At 33.3% G+C, this 12,866-nt stretch overlaps 1 protein-coding gene across 1 annotated transcript in view; it reads right to left on the bottom strand.

Moving 5' to 3' along the window:
- LOC107441105 (acetoacetyl-CoA synthetase) overlaps positions 1-12,866 on the bottom strand; it is a 56,608-nt gene that overhangs the window by 34,000 nt on the left and 9,742 nt on the right. The window contains exons 6-9 of the mRNA XM_016054257.4: positions 10,156-10,253; positions 8,620-8,731; positions 7,584-7,665; positions 5,327-5,480 (exon numbers count right to left, since the gene is read on the bottom strand). Coding sequence (XP_015909743.2) covers positions 5,327-5,480; positions 7,584-7,665; positions 8,620-8,731; positions 10,156-10,253 — 446 coding nt within the window. The remainder of the gene's footprint in view (positions 1-5,326; positions 5,481-7,583; positions 7,666-8,619; positions 8,732-10,155; positions 10,254-12,866) is intronic.

The raw sequence follows: 12,866 nt of genomic DNA, 5'->3' as shown, positions 1-12,866 counted from the left end.
GAATGCAGTGTCTAGACCACATATTACAATCTCTATTCAAATTAGGCCAAATAAATCTATTACTAATCAATTTATTAGTTGCTTTTATTCCTGGGTGTGATAAGTTATGAATAGTATCAAATATTTGTTTACGAAATTGTTTTGGAATAAAAGGTCTAACGTTTTTAGTAGAAATATCACAATATAAAATAGTGTTCGAATCTGGCATATTTACTTTTTTTAAATCCAAACTTTGAGAATTTTTGATTAAATAGTTCAATTCTTTGTCATTTTCCTGAGCTTTTGCAATTTCGCTGTAATCTATAGGATTTGGCATATTTATAGATGCTATTCTTGATAACGCATCTGCAGTTATATTGTCAGAACCATTTAGGTGTCTTAGATCTGTTGTAAACTGCGATATAAAATCTAATTGACGAGCTTGACGTGGAGAAAATTTATCTAACTTTTGCTTAAATGCATAGGTGAGTGGTTTGTGATCTGTGAACAAAACGAAATCTCGTGCTTCGAGCATATACCTGAATTGTTTGATTGAAGCGTATGCAGCAAGCAACTCCCTATCATATGCGCTATAGCGTTTTTCAGTTTCGGATAACTTGCGCGAAAAAAATGCTAACGGCTGAAGATGTTCATTTTCTGTTTGAAATAATGCTCCCCCAATAGCAAAATCCGAGGCATCTACTTGCAGTACTAAATTTGCATCGGGGTTAGGATGAGCAAGCAGCGTAGCGTTCGCTAAAAGAGTTTTGCAGTTTTGGAATTCGCTTATTGCTTGTTCTGACCAGTTAATCATACGATTATCATTGCGCTTTGAGCCTTTTAAAAAATCGTTTAAGTGAGTTTGGTTATGAGCTGCGCGAGGTAGAAAACGACGAAAAAAATTTAGAAGTCCGAGAAATCTTCTCAATTCCTTAATTGTTTTTGGTTGTGGGTAATTTAAAATAGGGTCTACTTTATTGGGTAATGGTTTGGTGCCATCCTTAGTTATTAAGTGGCCTAAAAATGAAATCTCTGGCACACCAAACAGACATTTTGATACATTTACCGTTAAACCGTATTCATTTAATTTTTGAAACACGGTTTGAACATGCATTTTATGCTGTTCTTCTGATTCACTAAAAATAAGGATATCATCGAGGTAAACATAGCAAAAAGGCAAATCTCCCAGAATTTCATTCATGAACCTCTGAAAAGTTTGCGCGGCTCCACATAGACCGAAATTTAAGAAAGGAAACTCAAAAAGCCCAAAAGGCGTACACACAGCAGTTTTTTGTATGTCATCTGGGTGTACTGGGATATGAAAATAAGCACGGACTATATCAATCTTAGAAAAAATATTTTTGTTATTCAGCGCGTGTGTGAAATCTTGTATATGGGGAATAGGGTACCGATCCGGAGTTGTCACGGCGTTTAATTTCCTATAGTCCCCAACTGGTCGAATACTTCCCGAGCTTTTAGTAACGACATGGAGTGGAGAGGACCATGGTGACTTCGAAGGCCGGCAAATACCCTGCTCTAACATAAACTGAAATTCTTGTTTTACAACATCGTATATTTTTGGACTTAATCGCCTAGGTTTATTGTGTATAGGCGGACCAGTTGTATCGATGTAATGCACAGTATTATGACACGCCTGCTTAATTTTTGGTGTTAATTTAGTTAATTCCGGAAAATTTGATAATAATTTATGATAATATGTGTCACCTGAAATTAATTTTACTGAAAAAACATTAGTTTTGGCAGTTATGCCCAATAAAGAAAGATTAGTGACACCATCAATTAATTTACGTTTTAGGTCTATCAACAGTCCAAAGTGTTCTAAAAAATCTGCTCCTATAATTGGAATAGGCACCGTAGCAACTAAAAATTTCCATTTAAAGTCTCTTCGTAATCCTAAATTAATGTTTAATAATTTACTTCCGTAGGTAAAAATTTTTGAATTATTAGCTGCAGTTAACTGCAAGGGACCAGGATGTAAATTTTTAATCATTTTTGGGACGGGCAAGCAGCTCACATCTGAACCTGAATCCACTAAAAATTTTAAATGAGTTTTTTTATCATATACAAATAAGCGACACGAACGTACGGCTGTCGGATCTTTTGTCGCTGTAATAGCGACAGCCGGTTTTAGTTTTCCTGGTTATTGTTGTATGAACACGGTGAACAACATTTTCTAGCTTTTTGGCCGAATTTCGAATGATAAAAACAGATTTCAGACGATCTTTTCCGATCCCTAGAGCTAGATGTATATCTACGAAAATTATTATATCTTGTTCGAGAACGATTGCGTGATCTCTCGCGAGAAAATGTTTCAACTTGCTGGCTAAGTGCAGCTATTTGCTGGCGAAGTGCACATACTTCCTGATATAGCGGGTTCGATGTTGACGGATTTTCTCGTGTTTTTGCTGAGAGTAAGGGATTCGAACTCGTGGCGTTATTCGTTGCACAAACATTTGGAAGGGAATCCGTTCTAACTTCGGCTATTTTATCCGCTAGCTTAGCTAAATTTTCTAGCGACTCTGAGCTAACGGAAAGAATTGTTTGTATCTCTGATGGTAAACGCTGTAGCCATAAGGTTTTCAAAAAATCCTCATTTAAAGATGTACCTGCCAGCGTTTGCATTTTCCTCAATAAATGGGACGGTTTGTCGTCTCCTAATTGTAATTCAGAAAGAAGTTTACGGATTTGCTTACTTTCAGAGTCTGTAAATTCCGCGATAAGTCTTTCTTTAAGAGTATTGTATTTATTTGCAGTTGGAGGATTAAACAAAATATCTGAAACTGCTGATAAAGTCTCGGGGTCTATTGCTGCAATGATATTGTTATATTTAGTTTGGTCGTTAGTAATTCCTGATAAATCAAAATTGCTTTCTGCCTGAACAAACCAAAGTTTGATATTATTTCTCCATATTGGTGGTAGTTTAACAGCTATACGAGCAATTTGAGCTTCGGCAAGATTCTGATCACCTTCATTTGGCATTTTGAACTTTAAATAGAAGCAAGTTTAAACAGCTAAAACTAATTCATATATTAACGTAATTTGACAAGTATTTTAAGTTTAGAATTGACTAGTTACCTAAATATAAATACTACCACTGATAACTTAATGACTAAGAGGGACAAATTGCATACCTAAACCAAGCGAATGACCATAAAAACATACTTGAATCGTCACCAGCTAGCTTTGTAATCCCATAATTCATACAGTATAATCCAAGGGTTCTTCCATGAAAGTTGATTTTAGCATGCTGCGAAGTCCAGGTCACCACTGAAGTGAGTACGAAATGCGGGTTTCTCTTAAAGCATATTTATTTCATGAACACAAACATCAATATAACATAAACTAAATTAAACATTATGGGTCGTCCTGCGACCAAGCTAGCTAATGAAAAAGTTGAAAAGGTAAGTGGCTGTTCTTCCTCTGAAGGACAGAATATATATCACTAGGATCACAGGGTTGCTTTTACCTGAAGATCTTAAATCGCCAAGCTGGCGGTAAGACTGGTGAGAGTGGCGAGCACCGCACTATTGTGCTCTTCATCTCAAAAGTTACACTTCAAGATGAATAGATAAAGGCAGCTCGAACCAACCTTCAGCTCCTCCAACAAGAAGAAGTTACGATCTTCATCATTATAACACAACAATGGCCAAGCTTCTGACACCATTCTTAGGGCTTTATCTTTTAAAGGTCATGGCAGAAATGCCACGTACTTTTGACCCCGGTCAGATGACGTGGACAGTGCCTGAGCTGATACCCCTCTCTCCAAACTTCCAGACAACAACCAAGGAGGAGACTATCAGTCACGTATAGAATCAGAAACAGGATAGAAAAAAATAAAAAGCGGTAGCTTAAGTTTGGGCATGGCTAATTTGACAACCCTATTTTTGCTTTCACTTTAAATTTAATACATCCAATCTAAGTTTGTTAAAAGTGTAACTATATAACTTTTAATTTGAACTATGTCTTGGTGATATAAATAAAGAAAGCTACTATTACCCCTCTCACAAATAAACTGCTATAAAAATAGTTTGGCTACCAGTTTCATCTTTTTTACCGTGATTGCAGCCACCCTGAGAATGTTTGTATGACTCGCCTGTCTCGAAGGGGTTAAGCCTTATTTGGTCATACCAATGTGATAACAGGGTTCGTACGCACCTGTAAAGTATTCGCAATTGGAATCAATTATGTTACAAAGAAACTGAAATTTTGTACTATCGAATTAAAACTTCATATCCGTCTTGTCTCGTCATTTGAGCTGGACCCTATCCCATCCATCATGAAGTATTTTTTTCCTTGTAGGCCTTCTTTATGGTTAGCAGTCGTTGTGGATGCTATTAAGAGATTCAAGCACTTTGCTTGAACAGGTAAAAATAAACGGAAATAAAAAGAGCTGTAAATTATATGTGCTCGGAATTTCATATCCTGGCTGACTGATACAGTTTAGAGCAGAGTATCTAATCCCTTGGATATATTTACTTCTTCATCTAAGATAAAATTTATTTAAGGATAGGAAAGGAGGGGCGGATAAGTAGCTAAAGCGAAGTCTCAATAAGGTGAATTTAAGGATAAGTTTCGTATAAGAACGATGTCTGGGATGAATATAAAATTACATAGGGATAGTAATCGCATAATAAGGGATGTGAAAAATAACAAGGTTAAATAAAAGGGAAAAAATCGATACAATTATTTACAAGTAGAGGATGGCACCGTATACACTCCCTCACCTCCCGGTAACAGGGATTCGCAGGAGCAGAGTGCATAGTTTGACAGAAAAGAATTTGTTCATTTAACCTATACTTGGATTGTAATGTTTCTAAAGAACACCATCACTACTAAAGAAGGCGGTTACCGGACTATATTTTGCATTAGTAGGAATAATGTCCGGGTCTAGAATCTCATTGAAGTCACAGGTTAAGCAATCTTTCGCACCTTTGAAAAAGAATGAATTTAGTTTATATAGATATTGATCTATTTTATCTATTTTGGGGTCATTATAGAGAGTATCGTTTCTTACAAACCAGGGTGGCCACGTGATGCGCCTGAGGATTTCATGTTCAAAAATGCTTAATCTTTTGATGAACTTCCTGTCCGTTCGTTGTAGTGGAACTGGGCGTCTGAGGCCTTACGGCTCTTTTTCCATAACATTTGGATCTATATATATTAACTTAGAGAAAAAATAATATTCTGGTAGCTTTAAACATAATAATATTAAAAAAATTATATAGTAATATTATAATCACATTCAGGTGCGTATGAACCCAAGATAAAGCTTCAACCTCTTGAAAGGTAAGACATTAAAGTTGTTTTTCTATAAAGCTTTAATTACCTTTCCAGAATGAAGGACACCTTTGGGAGTACCTGTTGTCCCAGATGTGAAACAAATGAAAACTGGATGGTTGGCGGATACTTGTTCAAATTCAACATCGGGAATGTGACCTTCCAGGGATTTTCCGGTCATCAAAAATTCATCTAAAAGACAACTGTGAAGACATTCCTTAAATACATTTTCAACTCATACTAGATGACAAATTATATTTTAGAAATTCAAGCCACCGTTTCAATAAAATTGGTTTAAACACGCCTATTTTGTTTTATAACAGCCGTTGAATAGCCTACCCAATTTTGAGTTTACGACTACTAAAGTTCAACTCCGTAGCCTTGTAATTTTGAACCCAATACAGAATACAAGGGAAATCCTGAAAAAAATATTGGGAGAAATTTGTCCTTGTGGGGGACTTTTTGATGGAACTGACCCGTATTTGCGTTAGATGGACAGGGAAAACACCGAAACCTCGCAAAGCGAACCTGATGGCAATGGGACTCTAACCCACGATCCCTCTACCACTGAGGATATTTTTACGTCAGCACTGTGATCGGTGTGACCCGATTGCGGAATTCGTATATCAACCAGTCATAGCTGGAAGGCGAATACTCTATCCCCTGAGCCATCCCGGCTCTGCCTATTTTATTGAAACGATACCGAGTTCTTTTAATTTGATTTTGACTATACTGGACCTATTAGGTCAACCGGAAAGTTCTGATAGTGAAAATAACTTCCTCCTTCTACAGTAATTTTAAAGTAATGCAAAAGGTTCTTCTTTAAAATAAGGCGGTGGGGTATTTACCCTTTAACACTAATGGTAAGTTTTGTAGATTAAAGAGACACAGCATATATGGTGCAAAAGAAAATGTGTATAGCGTCTGATCTATATATTTAAGAGTAAATGCTTGTTTTTATAAAGTCACCTTCCTTGTATAAAATGACATAATTTTCCGGTAGACCTAGTCTAAGCACTTAATTATCAAGTAATATTTTTATAGCTTCTAACATTTTTGCTTATGCTAAATGTTTCTTAGGTTATGGTGATTAGCGAGGAAAATCTAGTGTAAAAAATTAAAGTACATGAGCTGAAGGAAAAGCTGCTTTTTTTTTAATAATAACTAAATTCTGTTTTATGACACTAACCGGGAAAACTCTTCTACAAAAAGCTGATTTTGGTACATAAAGAAAAATACTGTGCTTAAAACCAAAATCATTTTATGGGAATAGTAACGATAATAAGGTTTTGAAATAAAACAGCTTAACATAACTCGAATAATTCTTGATAAATACCAACCAGTGGTAATAAAAACATTTTACTTTTTACTTTTTCTTATAGAGAGTAGATTATCGTTTACTATCAATATTTCATTTCATTAATAGCTATATAAATTTTCTGATCTTTCACCATAGATATTATATATTTTGATAGTTTAATAATAATTGCAGTCACTGCTAGTTTAACCCTTTTGAAGGCCGTGGTAAGTATATTTACCACCACGTTTTACCACTTTTAATTTAGGTTTCCATTTTTCAATAACTTCAGCTTTCTTGAAGTGAGTTTGAATAAAATTGGTAGCCATTTGTCACTTTTAAAAAACGTATAAAAGTTATAAAATACATAATTCCTTTTGAAGTTTGTAGCATTTAAGGAATTTATTTTATAAATAAAGAAAAATAAAAGTCAGTAAGTTCCTAATAGGTCATGTTAAATATATTTACCACCAAAAAAATGGCATTTTTATTAACTAAATGAGTTTTTTTTTTTTTTTACATCAATTACTGTTCTTAAAACAATTTCAATTCCAAAAATACTTTAATTTACCTTTACTAGAAATAAAGGGCCCATTAAAGGGTTAAATTTTTTTTTAAATAGACGAAGTAATGAAATGTCTTTGCTATCAATACCTTATATTTTACGAAAATTAAACAACCATGCTTTGATATAATGCAGAGATGCCAACTTGCTTCGTTTTGTAAAAAAAAAATATTTTCTAATAGTAACGAAATTTAAGTTATTTTTAGTTCATTATTTTTAATTAATTTTTCCATCATTTCCTATCAAAAATCCGCCAACATCATATGAAATGTAACTTATAATGTAAAGCAGACATCTCGTGTTGACTTTTAAAAAGTAGGCGTAATTATCCTTATTCTATAAGTTTTGCTATGTAATTCGCTACCAATTTAATAGAACTTTTGCAGAAAGCGTAGCAGTTGGCATCCCCGATAATGCAAAATTTGTTTATAACTTATATTTCACCTGTTTTGAATAAAGGTCAAGTCCTTTTCCAAAGTCTCTGGTTTAGTAGGAACAATGATTACTTTCTCCAATGATTGAATACCTAAATACATTTTCACAGATTAGTTTAAAAGAGGCTTGTTGTATGAGAAATTTATACTTGAGTGAAAAAAAAAATTGAACCTTTTATAAGAGGGAAGTCTATAAGGCCCAAAAATTAATTCATTATTTGAAAGAAAAAATAAGAATCTCTTTTTCGCATTGATCATACTGCCGGTGGTAATAAAGCAAACTAGTGGGCTGCGCTAACGCTCGCCAACCCCCGAAAATTACTGCGCAATCTTATATGGTTTGCTTCGCTCGCTACTAACTTAGGTACATTGCAATTGCACAAAATTCCAACAATTCAAAACAATCATCCAAATCCACATAACAACTTTTTTTTTAAAAAAAAAATTACATCTTTTTAGTAAATACTAAGTCATTAAAATAAATTTGAAATCAACAGTTAAATCTTGAATGACAGCACGTCGTCTACGCATTCCTTCACCACTACGTCTTTCATAGCTGTCATCAATGCTCTCTTCCAATCTTCGAGCACGCTTCTTTTGATAATGCTTCAAAAGCGTAACAGCACGACTGAGACTCATTTTTCAATATAAAAAACAAATAAATTCGTGATATAAATCAAAAATCGTCAAATTCGTAATATATAAATTCGTGAAAAAAAGCGCTTTCGACAAAATACTAAAATAGAAATCTATCGACAAAGACTACTCACTTCTGCCTACCTTAATAGTCTGAGATTGCCGCAGCTGATAGGATGAATTTCGGAAGAGATCAGAGAATGCTCTCTCTGGTTATTTCAGTTTCCGTTTTTAAACGAGCTATATGTTGAGCCACCTCAGCTAGATTTGGCGTGTGACATTTTAAGCGGCAATCATTGGTCCATTTTCTGGCGTTGCCATTCGGGAAGTTGTAATGAGGCTTTTTTTTGTCGCCGTGTAAGAGAAATATATATATAGATATAAAAATAATCTATCTAAAACAATTTTACCTTTTGCAATGGCTGGTAAATAATTAAGTATATAGTGTTCCTCGTCCCATGGAAATCTATCAACAGCTATGAGAAATTTAGGTTGCATTCTTTCCATGATTTTTGAAGCTGCCTGAAAGAGAAATCTTAATACTATCAAATATTCGTTAAAAATAAGCAATTAAAATAGCCCCCAAATTAATTTTGTTGTTAGTTAATTATTAGAAAATTTACTAACGTCTAATCCAATACCATTAATTAATACTTTGCATATATTTATCTTATCTACGCAACACAGTTATTAAAAAAAATTTTAAGTTTTCCACAGACCATGCGCAGAATGTAAGTGAACATGCGGGATGGTACATGAAAATGCTGAATCTCTCCAATAAAAATAAATGTAAGATTCTGTTTTAGGCTGGTAAACAATTTTTGGGGAAAAGAGAAAAATAAATAAATTATAAAAATAAATAAAAAACTAAATATACAGGATGCTACATGACGGCGCTAAATTTATCGAGTAAAAATGAGCTTAAAATTTTAATTTACGATAGCAGGCCTGTCAACTACCACGCTTTTTGCAAAATATTTTATAAAAAGGTAGCCATTTAAAATCAAAGCTTTCAGAATTTTTGGTAATTTCGCCAATATTTTAAATGTCTCAACACGTTGCATATGAACTTTTAAATCATTTACATGCAATACTGGCCTGCCCAACTTTCCATGCTTTTTTGAAATTTTTTTTTCTAGTGGTAGCTAATTTCATATGAGCATAAATATTCATTTAAGCTCATATGAATATTTAATGTATTATTCTTCCTTTTATAAATTTGATTCAAAGTTGCTTTCCTCATCACTACTTGTTCTTGGTTCGAAAGCCTATATCCAAGAGTTCCATCAAGAGGCTTTATAAGTGTTGGTAAAATTACATAAAATAGTGTAAGCTTTAAATTTTAATTGACAGCCCCTCCATAAAATATTAGACTAAAAACTTAGTAGTTGACGTCCCTGGTAGTGGTGTGGAAAATAAGTTTAAAGGAATAAAAAAAAATTAGTTATTAAACCCTAAACCTGCGACTGGAAATACATTTGTACAAAAAGCGTCAAAAGTTGGCAGCTTTACGATAGTAAACTCTTTCGAGTAAAGGTTAAAACTGTGCAAGGCTGTAATTTTTGCTACGCTTTTAGAGAAATTTTTTTCTAGTGGTTGTAAGTTTACGTTTTCATACGTGGTTCGTTGTTTCATAAATTTTGTTTAATGTTATTTTCCACACCATTGCACTCAAAGGATTCAAAAACTCATATGAAATGCTATTTTGCATCAGATGTCATGAGGTAAGGCTCTTAAAAAGTCGACAAAATTACCAGAAATTCTGAAAACTTTTATTTTTAATTATATACCACTTTATAAAGCATCTAGAAAAGAAGCGCAGAAGTTGGCAGCCCTAAATATGCTTTATAATAATGTCCCATAATAATTACTAGTACGTATCGTGCTTTCGTATCTATTGCATACGACCCAATAGAAACAATATGAGAAATAAAATTAGTACTCACTTTAGCACCGTATAACGGATGAGCTCCTCCCCATATAGCTCCAATACTAACAGCAGCCAACATAGCGATCACAGATTCTTTTCTGTTCGACATGTAGCCTGGTAGAAATAGCTAAAATTATCCTACTTAATACCAACAAATTGAATATGTAGTTCATTTTTAATTCAACAAGTTAAAGAAACATGAAAATAGTTTTGTTGTTCCTAATACCACTTGCCGATATCAGCAAGCCTGCTTGCTGAAGCCAAGCGAATTTAAGGCAGAGAGTCATTTCTTGTTTTTCAGTGGTTCCATTTATGTGCAAGAATACGACTTCAGCTGCACACATGTCACAGCTCGTTTATAGGGCGGACCCATTCATACATCCATTCATCCATTATCGTAATTTTGATCTGAACAAGAGAACGATCAATCTCCAATTCAGTACCCTCAGAGGCATTGATTTGTTATGGGAACATGGAGGACTTCGTGATCCGACAAATTTAACGTATACCAGTCACTATTTACACGGGGAGTCTTCGGGATCGAACCCACGAACTCTTGGACTTGGGCCCAATGTCCTACCAACCAGGCTATCCCGATCCTAAAAATAGTTTATGATTAGTTAATCTTCTTCTTCATTGACTCAACAGCCATGGGTGGGTCTTGGCTTTCTCAAGAAGTTTTTTCTAGGCTTGTTTTCTAATTGCAATTGTTGACAAGTTTTTTATCCGTAATCTTTTTCCAAGCCATCTAATCGTCCCAAATTTGGTCTGCCTTTTCTCCGAAGGTTTATTGTCATTACATGAAAGATTTCTTTGATCATGTGATCTTCACGTATTCTGATTACGTGCTCTGCGTTTTTTATTCTTCGTAATTTAATTAAATTAATAATATCTTATTCTTTATACGAGTGGTATAGCTTTAAATTAAATCTAAGTCAAAGGTTTTTTTTAACCACAAAAGGTTTTTTTTAACCACCGAGCAAATTTCTCAAGCTCGTTCTCTCAAGCACATATACATAAGCATAAATCATACTCCAAATTCTGCATTTGTTAAAATTGATCTTGCAAAACTTTTATAGAGCAAAATCTTTGTTTTTCCTTAAATTACCTTTAATTTTGTCTATTTCATTAAGGTATCTATTGGCAGTCCTTATCCTTTTAAATTTTGTTGTAACATCATTTCAGTTGTTGATTTCAGAGAATAAGTAAAGCTGTCTACGACTTTAAATTTATATTCTCCGATTTCTAAATATTAATTACTATTTTCTCTGTACATGGCATGTTTATGACTTTATTTTTATTGGTGTTCATTCCTAACAACTGCTTGAATGCTTTTGGTGTTCTCGAATAATTGTTGATATCAAAAATTACACAATTAGTTAATAATTTACAAGTATTTTGAAACACATTAAGTCAGGTACTTATTAAGTCATCTTACTTATTGCGATTTAGATGTAACATTGAACTTAAACTTATCACAGTATATAACAAGATCACGAAGAAAAAATATAAAACCTAAGTTAAGTTTCAGTCACTGACAATTATCTTATCGTATACATTAGACAGAGATGGCAATTACTAAACCTTTTGCAAAATATTTTAGAGAATAGTATGCACTCTAAAGCTAAAATTTTGGGCACTTCGGTTAGTATATCTAACAATTTAAAAGCCTCACCCCATGGGAACGGAAACAAAGTGATATTTTATCTGAATTTTTGAATCATTCACATGTAGTGGTGAAGGCTTTAAAATAAATGAAAGAATGTATGAAAGCTTTAAAATAAATTTAAACAAAGAATCATACATTAAAATATAAACGTTCCTACCACTAAAAGAAATTTTCCCACGATGTGTAAAAAGTTGGCAGCCCTGATTTTAGATAAAAAACCTTTATTGTTTCACAAAAATCTTCCAAAAACATAATAATTGACTTATAATCAGTAAAATGAAAGCTGTATTCGACATTCAGCGCTGTTTACAAGCAGGGCATATGTAGTTGGTTTATACAAGAAGAAAGAAACGGATTACTTTATTTTGACTAAACAGTTTAAATTACTCTCTCCAACTCATCTATATTTTTATTTCATAATGCATGTCATTACAATCGTCAAGAAATCCATTCTGTAACGCATTTAATGGCACTTAAGAGATGTTTTAAAAATCTATTACACAATAGGGGGGAAATTTAAAATGAAATCAATGTTGTTCAAGTAAAACAGAAATCAATGCAAAATTTTATTAAACGGTTCTTAGCTGTTAAAGTGTTAAATAATTTAGAAAAAAAAATTAATTCTGCCACATGCTGTTTAAATGGTGTAAAAAATAAAAAGCAGTGTGAAGAATTTTTAATAACACGTAATCAATTGTACCGTAATGGTTTGAAGGGATCACTTAGGATACAAGTTTATTATTTAATTTCTATAAAAGACACAACATATTTTTCTAGATAAATATACATTTTGTAGGCTGATTCGGACTTAAAATTCTTAAAATAGAAATCAGCATCAATGTATGCAATGCATTGTATGATGCATCAATGTATGATGTATGCAATAGTTTAGTCAGCATAGGTGATCCGCAAAAAGTTAGGGACACACATAACTGTAATTTTTCATTTCTCGATTTTAGGCCTTTCTTTATAACTAATTGCATAAATTTAAAACTATTCAGAAAATATTATGAACCTTGATTAATATTTATTGAATTGAAAATTAGAAAAAAGCATTT

Source organism: Parasteatoda tepidariorum, chromosome 4, assembly GCF_982258835.1.
Source record: "Parasteatoda tepidariorum strain Cologne lab strain chromosome 4, Ptep-v5.0, whole genome shotgun sequence".
NCBI lineage: Eukaryota > Metazoa > Arthropoda > Arachnida > Araneae > Theridiidae > Parasteatoda > Parasteatoda tepidariorum.
The sequence above is the reverse complement of the archived record's forward strand: the minus strand, read 5'-3'. Positions and strand labels throughout refer to the sequence as shown.